Here is a 14,498-nt window from a genome sequence, read left to right on the forward strand (position 1 = left end):
GAATTAAGCCAAGGCCGATTGCTTCAGTAGAAGCTGGCCATGCAATCGGTAGCGTCCTTGGCAGCGGTGACGGCGGAGGATTTATAGATCATCATCAGTAAAGTGGCATACTCGGCGATGACCTGCTGTTCCAACGAACTCAACGAGATAAATTGAAAGGGTCACAACGGCGCAGCAACCTCCGGAAACCACATTTTTGAATTGTGTTCATTTCACGATCCAACTCGTCCACCTTGCAGCCCAGCTGATAGCCGAATCGGTGATATAAGCCAGGGGAATCTTTTACATTACCAGCAACTCGATAACGATGACGACAACTGACGAGGTTCGTCCATCGAACTTCTCGTTCTGGATCTGGACCAACGTAAAGAGCACCTTGTGGCTGGATGCTCGACCTCTAGCAGGCGCAGGACGACGGAACCCCCACGTCGTTCGTGGTCCTCAAATTAACCTTGCCCTCCTCCAGCACAGGTCCAAACCGATCGGGCCCAGCAAAAATGGGTTGATGTGGCATCACTGAAAACCAACAAAATATTATTTATTTATTCCCTCACCGCATCTGTATCAAAGCAAAAACTTACTTTTTTGGCTATGTTCCTGCTCTTCGGTTGTCCACATCCCACGAGGGTAATGCACTGGCGACGCTGGCATTTAGTAAGCAGGATTTGTAACGGAATTCACAGAAACCGGCAATTTTAACCAAAAATTTTACCCAGCGAGTTTAGCGAGTCGGAGACTTTTCAGATTTGACAGTTTCTGCTTTGTGTTGTTTTTCTGCAGCTCGCGCTCGGGGATGTCGCGAAAGTCGCGAATGTCGACTACCCCTGTAACTGAGTTTGCTTTTCAGCCCAAGCAGGGTTGCCACGTATAATTTATATGTATTGGCAAAGCAAAAAATCTGCAAATATTATGTTATTTATATGGAGCAACATAAGAAAAGCGTGGATAAGCTTAAGCAATTTAAGCGTTTGGAGTGATTTGTTAATTCTCTGGCGTTGAAGTTATTGCCAATTTTGCACCTAATTCGACGTACAGATTGTCTTGGGAAACAAATTGGCCAATGTTTCTGGACACCAAACGCCCTTTACGCCCAGCACAAAACATACGTTGCCAGTGCCTGTTTATTTTGCATTGGCCAGTCTGTTTCCCTAGACAGTCTGTTATTCGAAGCACAGCCAGAAAATGTGAGTTTTGTTCAATGTTAACTTGTTCCAATTGGGTACTAAAGCCCTACGTCAATTTTTATGTACAATGGTAAAAAACACGATTATAAACCATTTCTGATCACTTTTTTTTCATTTTAATGCAATTTTTTTATTTGACAAGACAACATTTTTTCGATGGATCAACTATGGTGCCCTTGGAACGAGCTGTCAAGTAGGAGCTTTGCTGTCAAGAAGGACCGCGAGGTTAAATTTTCAAAATTGATTTAAAAATCCATTTTAAACTCTTTGTGGTCGTACAAAGGGTCATTGTACTCAGAAAAATAAGGTTTATCGCTGTAAACAATAATATCAGCAATCTAAGCTTCATTTTAGGACCCAATTGTCAAAAAAATTAAATCATATTCGCGACACAAAACGAGAATCGATCGACAATTTACATATATTACAAGTGGTGCTAAGGACCTTTTGAAAACTAACCCGAGATTTCAACAACGACAAATACAAATTAAAAATGGAGTGATACTTATGTCGATCCCAGTTCATGCTTCAGTCTTGACTCGATTCAGGTTGGATCTCGAGCCAGATCGACTCGAGGCTCGAGCCAAAATTGTCAGTAAGGTGAAAGCGGGGAAAGCCGTAAACAACGTGGCCCAAGACCCTGCGCAGGACATACTAAAAGTTTACAACTGTAGCTTTTTAAGTCTTATAAACATATGAAACACAATAGCTTATAGGCTTCATCCATAAAGTACGTCAGTCAAAATTAACCCCTCCCCCCTCCCTTCCCCCTTTGTCACGCTTTTCTTATACTTATAACATGCAATGTCACACTTCCTCAGACCCCCCCCCCCCCCCCTCTCTCCTAGAGCGTGACATACTTTATGGACCTTTAAAAAAAACTCAAGAATCACAAAATCGGTCTTAAATGTGCATGAAACACAACTTTGGCAAAATTGGGTCCTAAAATTAAGCTTAGATAGCTGATATTATTGTTTACAGCGATAAAGCTTATTTTTTCTGAGTACAATGACCCTTTGAACGAACACAAAGAGTTTAAAATGGATTTTTAAATCAATTTTGAAAAATTAACCTCGCGATCCTTCTTGACAGAAAAGCTCCTACTTGACAGCTCGTTCCAAGGGGACCATAGTTGATCCATCGAAAAAACGTTGTCTTGTCAAAAAAAAAAATTTTGCATTAAAATGAAAAAAAGTGATCAGAAGTGGTTTTTAATCGTGTTTTTTACCGTTGTACATAAAAATTGACTTAGGGCTTTAGTACCCAATTGTTGGCAAAAGTTTGCTATTTTTTGTTTGCAGATATTTTAATTGTTCGTTACCTTAAACTTACATCACATTACTCCGCTGCGTCGCTGATACACGAGCAATTTCAGTTGCAGGGGTTCACACCCACACCTAGACGTCAGTTGTCAATTTTGCAACAAAAACAACTTCGACGTTTTCCAAGTTTTCCAAGTGGTTCCATCCAGAATGTTGCGTTTTTTTCTGCAGCTACTTCCGTGCAGTAACTTTTCCTTTTTGTCCTTTTTCGCGCTCTTCCGGGTTGATCGTGGACAAATTGTCGATGGCATTGACGCCCATCGGGAGCACGTCGTCGTTTTGTTCTGCGGTAGTGATGCATCTGCAGCACTTGGTCCGAAATGATCCGGAGGTGGTCGGCGTCGATCACGTCCAGCAGGACGAAATGCGACAGCAGCGAGTCCTGTGGGCAATGTTTTCTATCGGAGTTTTGTACTGATCGTACTGAAAAAAAGAAAAAGAGCAATTGGTAAGGCCTTCAACGTAAGATTGTACAACGGATTGGCCACGGCCAGCACCGAACAGCGCGCGTTCAACGACTCATGAATTCCCGCCTTTGAAATGATCACCCGGCCCTGTTGTATATCCTCGCGAATCGCCGCACGACCGATATCGCCCAATTTGTCAAACTCATCGATACATACGACGCCGCGATCGGCCAACATTATGGCACCAGCCTCAAACCGACGCTCGCCCGATTCCCGGTCGGTGGTCACGGCCGCTTGTTCCGTTCGCCTGCTACCAGCATCACCTAACGAAGCGGAAAACTAAGGGGCATCCTTGGGAGAATATGCGAACGTGTGTAGTGTTCATGTGTGAATGGTTTTGATCCGGGGCACAGCCAGTGGCGCTGCCCGAGTAGGCGAACAGTCGCTTCCGGTCAGACTGTGCTCAAAAATCCTGACGCAGCGGTAAATACGCGGCCGTTGAAGTTGACCAACGAAACAACCTGAACGGCCAGCAGATCATCCTGGACCAGCGGAGTCACTCTGGCGGAGACACGTTCCAGGCCGTCACTCCCGATGGGCAGCAAAGGTGAATCGTTTCTGGCTTGCCACGACCTGTAATTTTGTAGGATCTGAACAATTAGAATGTAGTATTAAGAAACACTACTTACCTTTTTTAACTTTAACATTTCCAGCAAGTAAATACTGCACATGAAAAGATAAAATTACGATTTCTGAACACCAGCCGAAACTATACAAAATATTGCTTCTCCATCCTCAAGAGGCGTCTCAATTTAATCCCGGGATGCTCCGAGAGCTTGTAGCAAGTAATTATTAAGCAAACTCCAGAATTTATTAAGAAAACATTTCCACATTTCGCATCGAATCACCATTATTAAATAAACAACAACAACAACTTCCACTTCACTCTGATGATGACCACATTTGGTTAAAGTTACCTTAACAAAATAAACAACAACTTCCACTTCGAGCGCACCTAACTTTCAATCGACTTTGTTTTGTTTCGCGCTTGAACTGTCATTTGCAAAACAAACTCGCAATTTAAATATAAATGCTTTTAGATTGTACATTTTGATAAAAATTACATCTGAAATAAATTTACATGTTTTTCATACTTTCAAATTCAAGTTGTGCCAAAACAAAAATTGTGTTTCCATGAGATTCATGAATTACATTGAATCTCATTTTACATGAAGGCTGTTTAAGTGAAATACAACTCTTTACATTGTTTTTCAAATTTACATTGAGCATGTTTACGTGTTAAACATGGTTTCAGTGTTGGGTAAATTTACATTTTTTTTTCTGTGTAACCAAAAGCTTGAAAAATAGCATGGGATTTTAAATTCAACGGAGTAATACAAATGCTCACTTGTTTGATAAGAAACCACATTGTGATTTTAGCTCTGCGGATTTTATTTAGTAGTAAAAAAAATGGCAATACTTACAGTTGATCAATTCAAATCGTGCACCTTGCACCTCTACAGATCCTCCTAGCCGAATACTCGATCTCGAATCGAATCTCGATCTTATCTCCCTTCAGGCTCAAACTGTAGAACTGGTGATGAAGGCGAACACGGACGGCTCGACCGAAACCACCTGCTGCAGGTCGATGTCACGCAGCAAAATACTTTCGACGCTCGGATTGGTGGCCTGAGCTGTTCTAGGTCAGTGTAAGACCGTCTTTGCAGTTGTTGCGTCCTGTTGCACCAATCCAGCGATCGGCCAAATTCAAACCCCCTTAGGCCTTCCTGGAAGGGCTGAATGGATCAGCGGCGTAAGCAAACTGCATAAAAAAGTATAAATTTATACATAATTGTAACGAATTACAACTTACCAGCTGAGTGTAACTCTTTTGGACTGCTTCCACCAGTGCATTCCGGACGGCGTCTAGTGTCCTCGCATCTACGAGTAATCGGCCACGCCGTTCTTATTCTTCTCCTGGCGACGACTGGTGCCCCTGGATTTAGTTTGCGCACACTTCTTAGCGAACCGACACGGACACCTGTCAGACGCGAATAATGTTATCGAAGTAGCCGGCGTCAGGGTCTGTCCGTCGGTGGACCAGGCCAGCGACAGCTACTGCGGCCAGTCGTCCTTCGACGGCTTCAGCTCCTCAACCATGGTCTTGCAGGCCAGATCTCAGATCTTGATCGACGATCCGTAGGTGACGCACAGCGCCGAGAAGCAGAGCACTGTGTTGCTCCAGCGTGTGCAGATGCTTGCCATCGTTGAGATCCCACAGAAACGCCTTGCAGTCCTTACCGCCGGACATGCACAGGAAACCGTCGGTCGATCTTCAGCTTGCAATTGGCCAGATTCCAGACCTACGGTGAGATCCAAACCGGCGGACACGATGATCGGGTTGGAGTGGTTTGGCGAGAAGCGCACGTCCGTCCTTGTATGGTCTTCGAAGCGGCGGGTCGACTTGCCGGCGGCCAAGTCCCACAAACGGAGGGTCTTTTCCCAGGAGGAGGACAGGACATAGTTACCGTCCGAGGACAGCACGACGTCGCTGATGAAGTGCGAGTAGCCGTACAGGCGCTTCTGCGGGATGCCGTAGCTGGCGTCGTCCCGAGTCAGCTTCCACACGGTCAGGGTCTTGTCGCGCGACGAGGACAGTTTTACAACCCCCGAACGACACCCGCAGGGTGGTCGAGTTGCAGGTCGTGGGGGTGTAACAATAAACAATTAAAAGGACAGAAAGACAATTTCGTCCAACGAAGTAAAAAACACATGAGGATTCTTCTACTCACAAAACAAGAATAACATTTATTCACAACAAAGACAACTACCACTTCCTTTTACGCACTGTGTTGACAGTCGCAGAGTGACAGACACACAGCTGTCATCGCGAGTCCAGTGGCGTACGGTCCAGGCAGGGACCGCAATTCCAGTCGCCTCAACATCCCCCCTCTTCAATTGAGGTGGTACGGTCTACCAACGTCAGGCATCTTCCTGGTGAAGATCCACGTGGCACCAGTACACGTGCACATCCGCTCAGAAAGCCACGGATTGCGAGGGTGTTGCTGTTGTTGAAGTTGTAGGCGAGACAAACGTTGATAGCACCGTACCACCGATCCTTGGCTGCTCCGGGGGCCGACCCAGACTCCACGTTGGCTGCTTCAGTGTGCCGAACCGCGACGACGCTGTTGACTCCGACACCGCAGATAACTTCGGGTACTTGCGCGAGGCCATCCGGTAATCGATGACCTTTAACCGTAACAACCAATTTGCCGCACTGCGCAGAGGTTGACTGTCCAGTACATCACACGACCGAACTTGCCGTTGTTCGCGTCTGTCACTGGCACATTCACGCAGATTTTTCGTTGTTGCTCACCTGGCAGCGTTGTTGTTGCTATTTGTAGTGGTGGCTCGAACTCCAGCTTTGAAAGGATTCGTTCTCCATACTTTTCCCCAGGTGGTGGAGCACCGACAGCAATTCGAGGTTGTCGCGCGCTGCGGAACGCCGTGGCAGTACTTTTACTCACTTGATCGATCACAGCTGAGTGAAGTTGTTGACTGGTGTTGACATTCGCAACGAACCACAGTGGGTCTTCGGTCAGTCCGGCGAATTCGACACTCTCACCCATCCATGATCCCGTCGGCTTGGGCCACGGATCCGGCGGTCAGTGCAACGGTGTCCCCGTCGCAGTTGGATGATGTTTCTGGCTATGGTTCACCTCAGACAGGTACTCGATGACGTCATCAAGGTAACCACTAACCTCGCACGATTCAGCCAGCGCCTGCTGCTGATACGTACACGGTGCCGCCTTTGCGCCAGGTGCGCGCAGGTTGTACACAGGTTCCGGCACCTGGTATGCAGTTTTTGGTCCTCTTCCAAGGCCGCTAACGTCCCCACACCAAGAGTTATCCGCCAACTTGTCCAGCGAGCGCACCTTCTTATCCTGCAGCAAAATGTTCCCGGCCGTGGACACACCGTCGCCGTCCGGATCGGTTTCGAACTCCTCCGCGTTGCCGCTGCCAAGCGAGTCCGATGTCGCATCCAGGCATGGTTGAGCCCGCACCTTCATCGACGTCACGATGCTTTTGATGAACTGCTGCTGATGCTGCATGAATGCCAGCTGCTGCTGCTGCATCTCCGCCAGCTGGCGTTGAAGTGCCTCCTGCTGCTGCCGGAATAGTTGCGCAACATAACCTCGTTGATGTTGTAACCACTCCACGTACGGCGCTGCGTGTGGTGGAGGACTCTGGAGGAACGGCGGAAAAAGTAGCTGACCGGCTGCCAACGGTGCCTGCTGCACGTCCGCCGTCTGCTGGTTCTGGCCGGCATCAAGGATGGTTTGATCCGGAACTCCTTCCATTCTGCTGCCTTTCCTCCTCCGCGTGGGTCACTTTCGAACCGGTCGAAAATCCGTCCGAAAGGACCGGACTCGTCGCCACTTTTACAACCCCCGAACGACACCCGCAGGGTGGTCGAGTTGCAGGTCGTGGGGGTGTAACAATAAACAATTAAAAGGACAGAAAGACAATTTCGTCCAACGAAGTAAAAAACACATGAGGATTCTTCTACTCACAAAACAAGAATAACATTTATTCACAACAAAGACAACTACCACTTCCTTTTACGCACTGTGTTGACAGTCGCAGAGTGACAGACACACAGCTGTCATCGCGAGTCCAGTGGCGTACGGTCCAGGCAGGGACCGCAATTCAAGTCGCCTCAACAGACAGGATTATGTCCGGGTACTTTAGGTTGGTCGTGATCTGTGTGATCCAGCCGGAGAGCTGGCTGCGGAGCTGCAGCGTCCCTATCATTGTTGATTTGAGCCCTTCACACTTTTTTCGAAGGATGCGTGCCGCACTGTTCCATTTTCACGGAGAAAAGCACTTTCGTCCTCGTCCGGCATGGTTCATGAAATTCTAGCTGAAAAAAGCGAATAATAATTATTGTAAATTAACACAGAAAGAAAACTAAGACAAACTTGCATATTTCAGTCGCAGCAGGTGGGAATAATGATGATCATCTTACCGGAACCTACAGCTGAGGGGGGGGGGGGGGGGGGGGCAAAAAAATAAAAAAATATAAAAATTTTAATAACAAGCCATAGTCTTCACATTTAAATGAAAAAAGTGTTTTAAAATGCATTTTACAATAGTTCAGTTGTTTTGCAATCATTAGTTTTCAAAAAATTTAAGAAACAAAAGATTGATTTGATTTGATTTGATTTCAGCTGGTTGCATTTGAATTTTCATTGAAATTTTGAAGTTTATTGTTAAAAAATTTTTTTTTGCCCCCTGATTTTTCGGGCCAGTTTTAAGGAGGGGGGGGGGGGGGGGGGTGACAAAAACTTTTAAAAACACACCATTTTTTTGATGGATTAACTATGGTCCCCTTGGAAAGAGCTGTTAAGTAGGACCTTTTCTGTCAAGAAGGACCGCGAGGATAATTTTTCAAAATTGATTTCATTTTAAAATCTTTGTGGTCGTACAATGGGTCATTTAACGCAGAAAAATAAGCTTTATCGCTGTAAACTATAATATCAATCTAAGCCTCATTTTAGGACCCAATTATCTGTCTAATCGTTTCAATAATTTATCCATTTTATTAAAATTTTAATAAATGTTGGTGTGCCTGAATTAAATGTTAGTCATATCGATTCATAACCCAAATGTCATGAGTTCGAATCCCGAGGTGGTAGGTATCTAAGAGCAACATGAGGTTGAGGCTCACCTTAGAAAGAAAAAAATGTGCATTTTAACTTTTTCATAAGTATCGAATACCTATGTTTATGCTGTTTTTGAGTTTTCTATTTCAGTAAAATTTGAACGTTTTATAACTCATTTCCTAATATTTTTGATTGTTTATAATTTACGAAATTACAATTTTTAATCACATTAAAACTTTTATTAAAACATAAAAAGCTTATACCGAGGCTTATACTAAACCTATTTTTTTAGAATTATAAAATAATGATTCAAAGAGCCAATTTACATGATCTTTCAAAACGGGTCCGCAGGCCACAAAAATCACCTCGTGGGTCACGTTTGGCCCGCGGGCCATACTTTGGTCACCCCTGACCTGAAGGGTCTCCAGAGCAAACTTACCGTTGCACATAAAATTTAACATAGGGTTTAGGAACTCATCGCAAGTACAGTCACCCCACATATTCGGAACGGTTTACAGATCGGCCAATGTTAAAAAAAACCATAGAAAATCAATTATTGAACTTAATGATTCGCTTTTACCTTCATTTGAAAGCTTTTCTTGCGATCTTTCGAATGCTGTATCGAACAACTGCAAATTTTAACTTTTTTATAAAGTTTTTGAAGAAAAACTTTGACCCTTGAAATCCACAAATTCGGAACACTTTTTTCTTACGGATGTAAACAAACTTTGGTTCTCTCCATGAGTACATCATTTTTACAAAATAATGACTTCACGCACTGAAACCAACGAAACTCATGCTTAGTTATGTTTTATGAATGGTCTGATAACTTTCTTTTGTAAAAATATCAGTTAAATTCAGGTGTTCCACAATTGTGGGAAGCACAATAACATCCCACAATTGTGAAACAGGCAATTTGGAGGCAGTGTTTAGCTGCTATGGATAAAATAGTCTTGAAAAGAGGTTTTTTGTTTAAAAAGTACTACTTTTACCAGTGAAATAGCAAGAGAATGTCCAAATGAAGGTCCTAAAAATAGTAGGGTTGACAGAAAAGCTGCATTTGGCATGTTATTGACAAATTACCACAAAAGTGTTCCGAATTTGTGGGTGTTCCGAATATGTGGGATGACTGTACAAGGTCCAGACTGTTAAAAAACTTAAATAATTTCTAGCAAAACAATGTAATAGGGCCGAAGCCGAACTGTAAACAAATAGTTTATCCTGCTCGATCCAAATGTTAAACATCAACTGACGTGAGCAGGATAGACTCTTTGTTTACACTTCGCCTTCGGCCCTTTTACATTGTTTTGGTTGAATTTAATCTGAATCGGCAAGATACAGACCTCCCGTACAAAATCTTGCAACGCTGGCTACCGTCCTCGTATCGTTCAGGGCGTAAAGTTCGCTTTTGCCTTCTCCAGAGATTTGGAGCTGAACTCGGTGGGATTTCGGCTCCTCTCTTGTCACGTTGCTAGTCCAGGAGAGGCACAAGGGAATTGGCTCGCCATCATCGATGCCGAGGCGTTCAGCGATGGTCTGCTCAACCAGGGTTAGGTCCGATTCCGTCGTCTAGGAATGCAAAGGTGTCTACCGACTTTCCGTTCCAGAACAGCGTCACGAGGAGAATCCGGAATAGCGTAGACTTCCTAGTCGCATGGTGAGCGTTGAGCCCGTCTCCAGCACATTCAGTCACTCCGCTTGTAGATTGCTCTTTCTTTGTTGGCGTTTGTTTGTTTTTTTTTTTTTAAATTTATATTTATTCAGTTTTTCTTTTCCATGTACATTCATTCAGTTAAAATATTATTGAGTGTCCAATCACAATCGATGACTTTTCACCTCAATTTTAAATACTAGCAACTTTCATTTATTCATGAAATATTTAGCTTTCGATATTCAGTGATTTCAAATGTAGGAGGTCCTACATGTACAAAAGGGAAAAGGGATACCTTAAAACTAACTTATAAACTATATAAAGAGCGGATCAATGCAGCTGAAGACTGCAATGATTTTTGTCGAAATGCATCAATTATCTTATTGGACATAACATCCAAAGTGTCAACTTCGGCTAATTGATGAAGTTCACTGGTGCTGAACCAGGGAGGAAGTTTCAGAATCATTTTCAGAATTTTGTTCTGAATCCTCTGAAGTTTTTTCTTCCTGGTTAGGCAACAGCTTGTCCAGATCGGCACAGCATAAAGCATGGCAGGTCTGAAAATTTGTTTAAAAATTAACAGTTTATTATTTAGACAAAGTCTAGAATTCCTGTTTATAAGTGGATACAAACATTTAATATATTTGTTACATTTAACCTGAATACTTTCAATGTGATCCTTGTAAGTAAGGTTTTTGTCAAAAGCAAGTCCAAGATATTTCACTTGATCCTCCCACTTTAAATTTACCTCATTCATCTTTATATTGTGATGACTTTTTGGTTTAAGAAAATCAGCCCTTGGTTTGTGAGGGAAAATAATAAGTTGAGTTTTTGCAACATTTGGAGTAATTTTCCATTCTTTCAAATAAGAATTGAAAATATCCAAGCTTTTTTGTAATCTTCTTGTGATGACACGAAGGCTTCTACCTTTGGCGGAGATGCTTGTATCATCAGCAAAAAGTGATTTCTGACATCCTGGGGGCAAATCAGGCAAGTCAGAAGTAAAAATATTGTATAAAATTGGACCCAAAATGCTTCCTTGAGGGACGCCAGCACGTACAGGTAGTTGATCAGATTTGCTATTCTGATAACATACCTGCAGAGTACGATCCGTCAAATAATTTTGAATAATTTTCACGATATAAATCGGAAAATTAAACCTTTTTAATTTCGCAATCAAACCTTTATGCCAAACACTGTCAAATGCTTTTTCTATGTCTAGAAGAGCAGCGCCAGTAGAATAGCCCTCAGATTTGTTGCTTCGAATCAAATTTGAAACTCTCAACAGCTGATGAGTAGTTGAATGCCCAAGGCGAAATCCAAACTGCTCATCAGCGAAAATTGAATTTTCATTAATGTGTGTCATCATTCTATTAAGAATTATTCTTTCGAATAATTTACTAATAGATGAAAGCAAACTAATGGGCCGATAGCTTGAGGCTTCAGCAGGATTTTTATCCGGTTTCAAAATCGGAACTACTTTGGCATTTTTCCAACTACTGGGAAAATATGCCAAATCAAAACATTTGTTGCAAACCCCTTCGTAGATGTACACAGCTAAAAAAGTAGTAATCCAGCTGCGTATAAAAGCCCTGGGTGTAAAATAAATATTGCATTATTTTATGAAATTCTGTGTAATATTACACCCTGAAATATGTAGCCCATCAGTATCGGAAACCTACTTAACCGAAATGTCAAGCTCATATATGCGTTTATCCTTACAGCTTTACATCGGTCTGATGGCCGAGTGGGCTAAGGCGCCAGTCCTTACTGTTGGTGCTGGGTTTGAATCCCGTCGGTTGCAACTTTTTTTTTGTGTTTGCAAAATTTGTACATGCAGTGTGTAATATTAAGTGTTTATTTTGACGAAGGTGATGTGCATGCTTTTGCATGCGATTTTACCATCGGATTTTTTGCTGTGTAATATTACCATGATTTTTTTTTACTATGAACATCAATGTGCTGAAAAGGCAACATTAGAGGAATTAGATGCTGTTCCCGAAATAGTTGATAATTTGATGGTCAATTTTACCAATGTTTTAAAAACGTTATCATTTTAGTTAATTACTTATAGTGATCCTTTGTTTTTTTGTTAAACTTGGTGAAATTTGAATTGAAAGAATACATAATTACAAGTAAAAGGAGGGAGCCAAGTATCAACTGAATATTTAAAAAAAATATTAGTGCACAACCAAATTGTTTATAATTTAATGAGTCATGAAACTAAAAACATGGGTAAATGAGGAGAAATTTATCATTTACCGATCATATTGAAATAACATAGTCAGAGCTATCCAATCAAATTGAAAATGCTTCAAAAACATAATGGTATCTGATAAATCTCTTGAACCAACATCTAGATTACCTGAAAAAAAAAATCATTACGCAGTTTTTAAAAAAAAGGTACATAAAAGTTTTGTAAATTAATTTGCATCATAACAAAAACTGAACAGTTTATAAATTATATTGAATTTAAGATAACTCCGATTCCAGCTCCGACTCCTGGTTTATCAGAAATTTTCGACTCCGGCTCCGACTTCGACTCCAGCTCATAAAATTTAGCCGACTCCGACTCCAGCTATTAGAGTTTTGACGACTCCGACTCCGACTCCAGGTCCCCAAAAAGACCCGACTCCACCAACTCCACGGCCCTGTCTACTTCCAATGCAAATTTGCAAGAACATTTTTAGCTACAAGATACCATCAACATAAAAAGCAACCGGCTCCGTGGCTGAATGGTTACAGCTTCTGTCTCCCAAGCAGAAGGTTCAGGGATCAAATCCCGGTCGGTACCTTTGAAATTTGGAATCAGGAATTTGAATATGAATAAAAACTAAAATGAATCAGGTGGGATTCGATCTCACACCTTTGGATTGGTGGTCTGGGACGCTAAGCAGAAGGTTCACACTCTTGCAGTGAATTGATCCGTAGTGTTGAAACATGTTATCTTCTCATATTAAATACGCGCTGATTCCTGCTTTGCCTGAGGGGATTGGAAGTCTAAATATAAATCAAGTTTCCTTCAGATGCTTGCTTCTATAGGGACGTGGCGTTACATCGTGCTGCCACCTGGTTTTTTTAAGCGCAAGAGTGTAAAAGTGCTGAGTCATCGTCTAAAAATAGACGGCGTCCTATCTCGCCCAGCAAAATGAAGTCGATAAAGCAGTCGGTTTCGATGAGCAAAAGTGGAAAATGTGGTCTAAAAATAGCGACGCCATCCCCCTATGTTTAGGCGGGGCCGAACAATGCCCAGCGACCTCTGAATTGGACCGCAAGGAGCTCTGTCATTCTGAAATGGGTCGTTGGAAGCAGCGCGAGGGCTGTCACCAAGTAATACCCGGAACTGAGATAAGCTGTATCAGCATTCGGCATATACACAGTCTGATACAAATTATACTTTCCCAGCGGGTATTGGATTGGACCACACACATCACCATCGCCGTTGAGGTGCTCGTTGAAGAACTGCTGCCACCTGTTCAACACCTCGCCTTTGTCCATAAGAAGGTTCCCCTCGACGTCCCGGAAGTACGACCGGACCCTAAGATGACAGTTTTCGTGAGTAGCGCGTATTCACCGATAGATGGCAAGTGGGCCTCGTCGGAGTCCGCCCATCAAATACGCAACTCAAAATTTGCATGGAAAACTTTTTTTACGTGACGGCTTTCGCGGCACGCTCACTTTCTGTTCTAGACTAATATTGAACTTGAACTTGGCACGCTTTTGCCATTTGAACTGGGTGAATTTTTCTTGGGCAGGTGGTGGTTAACAGCAAAGATTTTTCAAAACAAATCAACCCTAGCAACTTTCTAGCAACGGCATATTGTTATTTTTTTTCAAACACAAGGTTCAACTATGCGATGGTAACAAGGAGAAACAACTGGAGTAACTCATTGAGAAACTCTCGTTACTCTGAACAAAATTGAGGAACTCTTTTACTCAGTGAATTGCCCTTGGCAAACCCCGTCCATAGGCTACACGAGGTTGGCAATTAACGTAGTCGGTGGGAACACTAAAGGGACCTACGACAGCAGCAGATTTAAATTTTGAAACAAACCTGTTCAAACGTATGCGTTTCGTCGTTGTATAGGATAGTACAATAAACATCTTCATCCTCGCTTTCGCCAAGCTCAGCCAAACTACTATCAGATTGGATCTGCAAATTTTTTACGCAATAATTCAAGATCGCTTTGAATACAATCTCGCTGCACTTATCGTTTTTATCCGTTACAATAGTACTATCAAGAATCTCTGGAATTATAGCCTGAAAA

At 42.8% G+C, this 14,498-nt stretch overlaps 1 protein-coding gene and 1 pseudogene across 1 annotated transcript in view; both read right to left on the minus strand.

Moving 5' to 3' along the window:
* LOC120430070 (E3 ubiquitin-protein ligase UBR1) overlaps positions 1-14,498 on the minus strand; it is a 97,260-nt gene that overhangs the window by 71,162 nt on the left and 11,600 nt on the right. Inside the window, exon 5 of the mRNA XM_052706494.1 lies at positions 14,285-14,491. Coding sequence (XP_052562454.1) covers positions 14,285-14,491 — 207 coding nt within the window. The remainder of the gene's footprint in view (positions 1-14,284; positions 14,492-14,498) is intronic.
* Positions 119-14,426, minus strand: LOC120430076 (guanine nucleotide-binding protein subunit beta-like protein; annotated as a pseudogene).

The sequence above is a fragment of the Culex pipiens genome, chromosome 1 (assembly GCF_016801865.2).
Source record: "Culex pipiens pallens isolate TS chromosome 1, TS_CPP_V2, whole genome shotgun sequence".
In the NCBI taxonomy this organism is placed as follows: domain Eukaryota; kingdom Metazoa; phylum Arthropoda; class Insecta; order Diptera; family Culicidae; genus Culex; species Culex pipiens.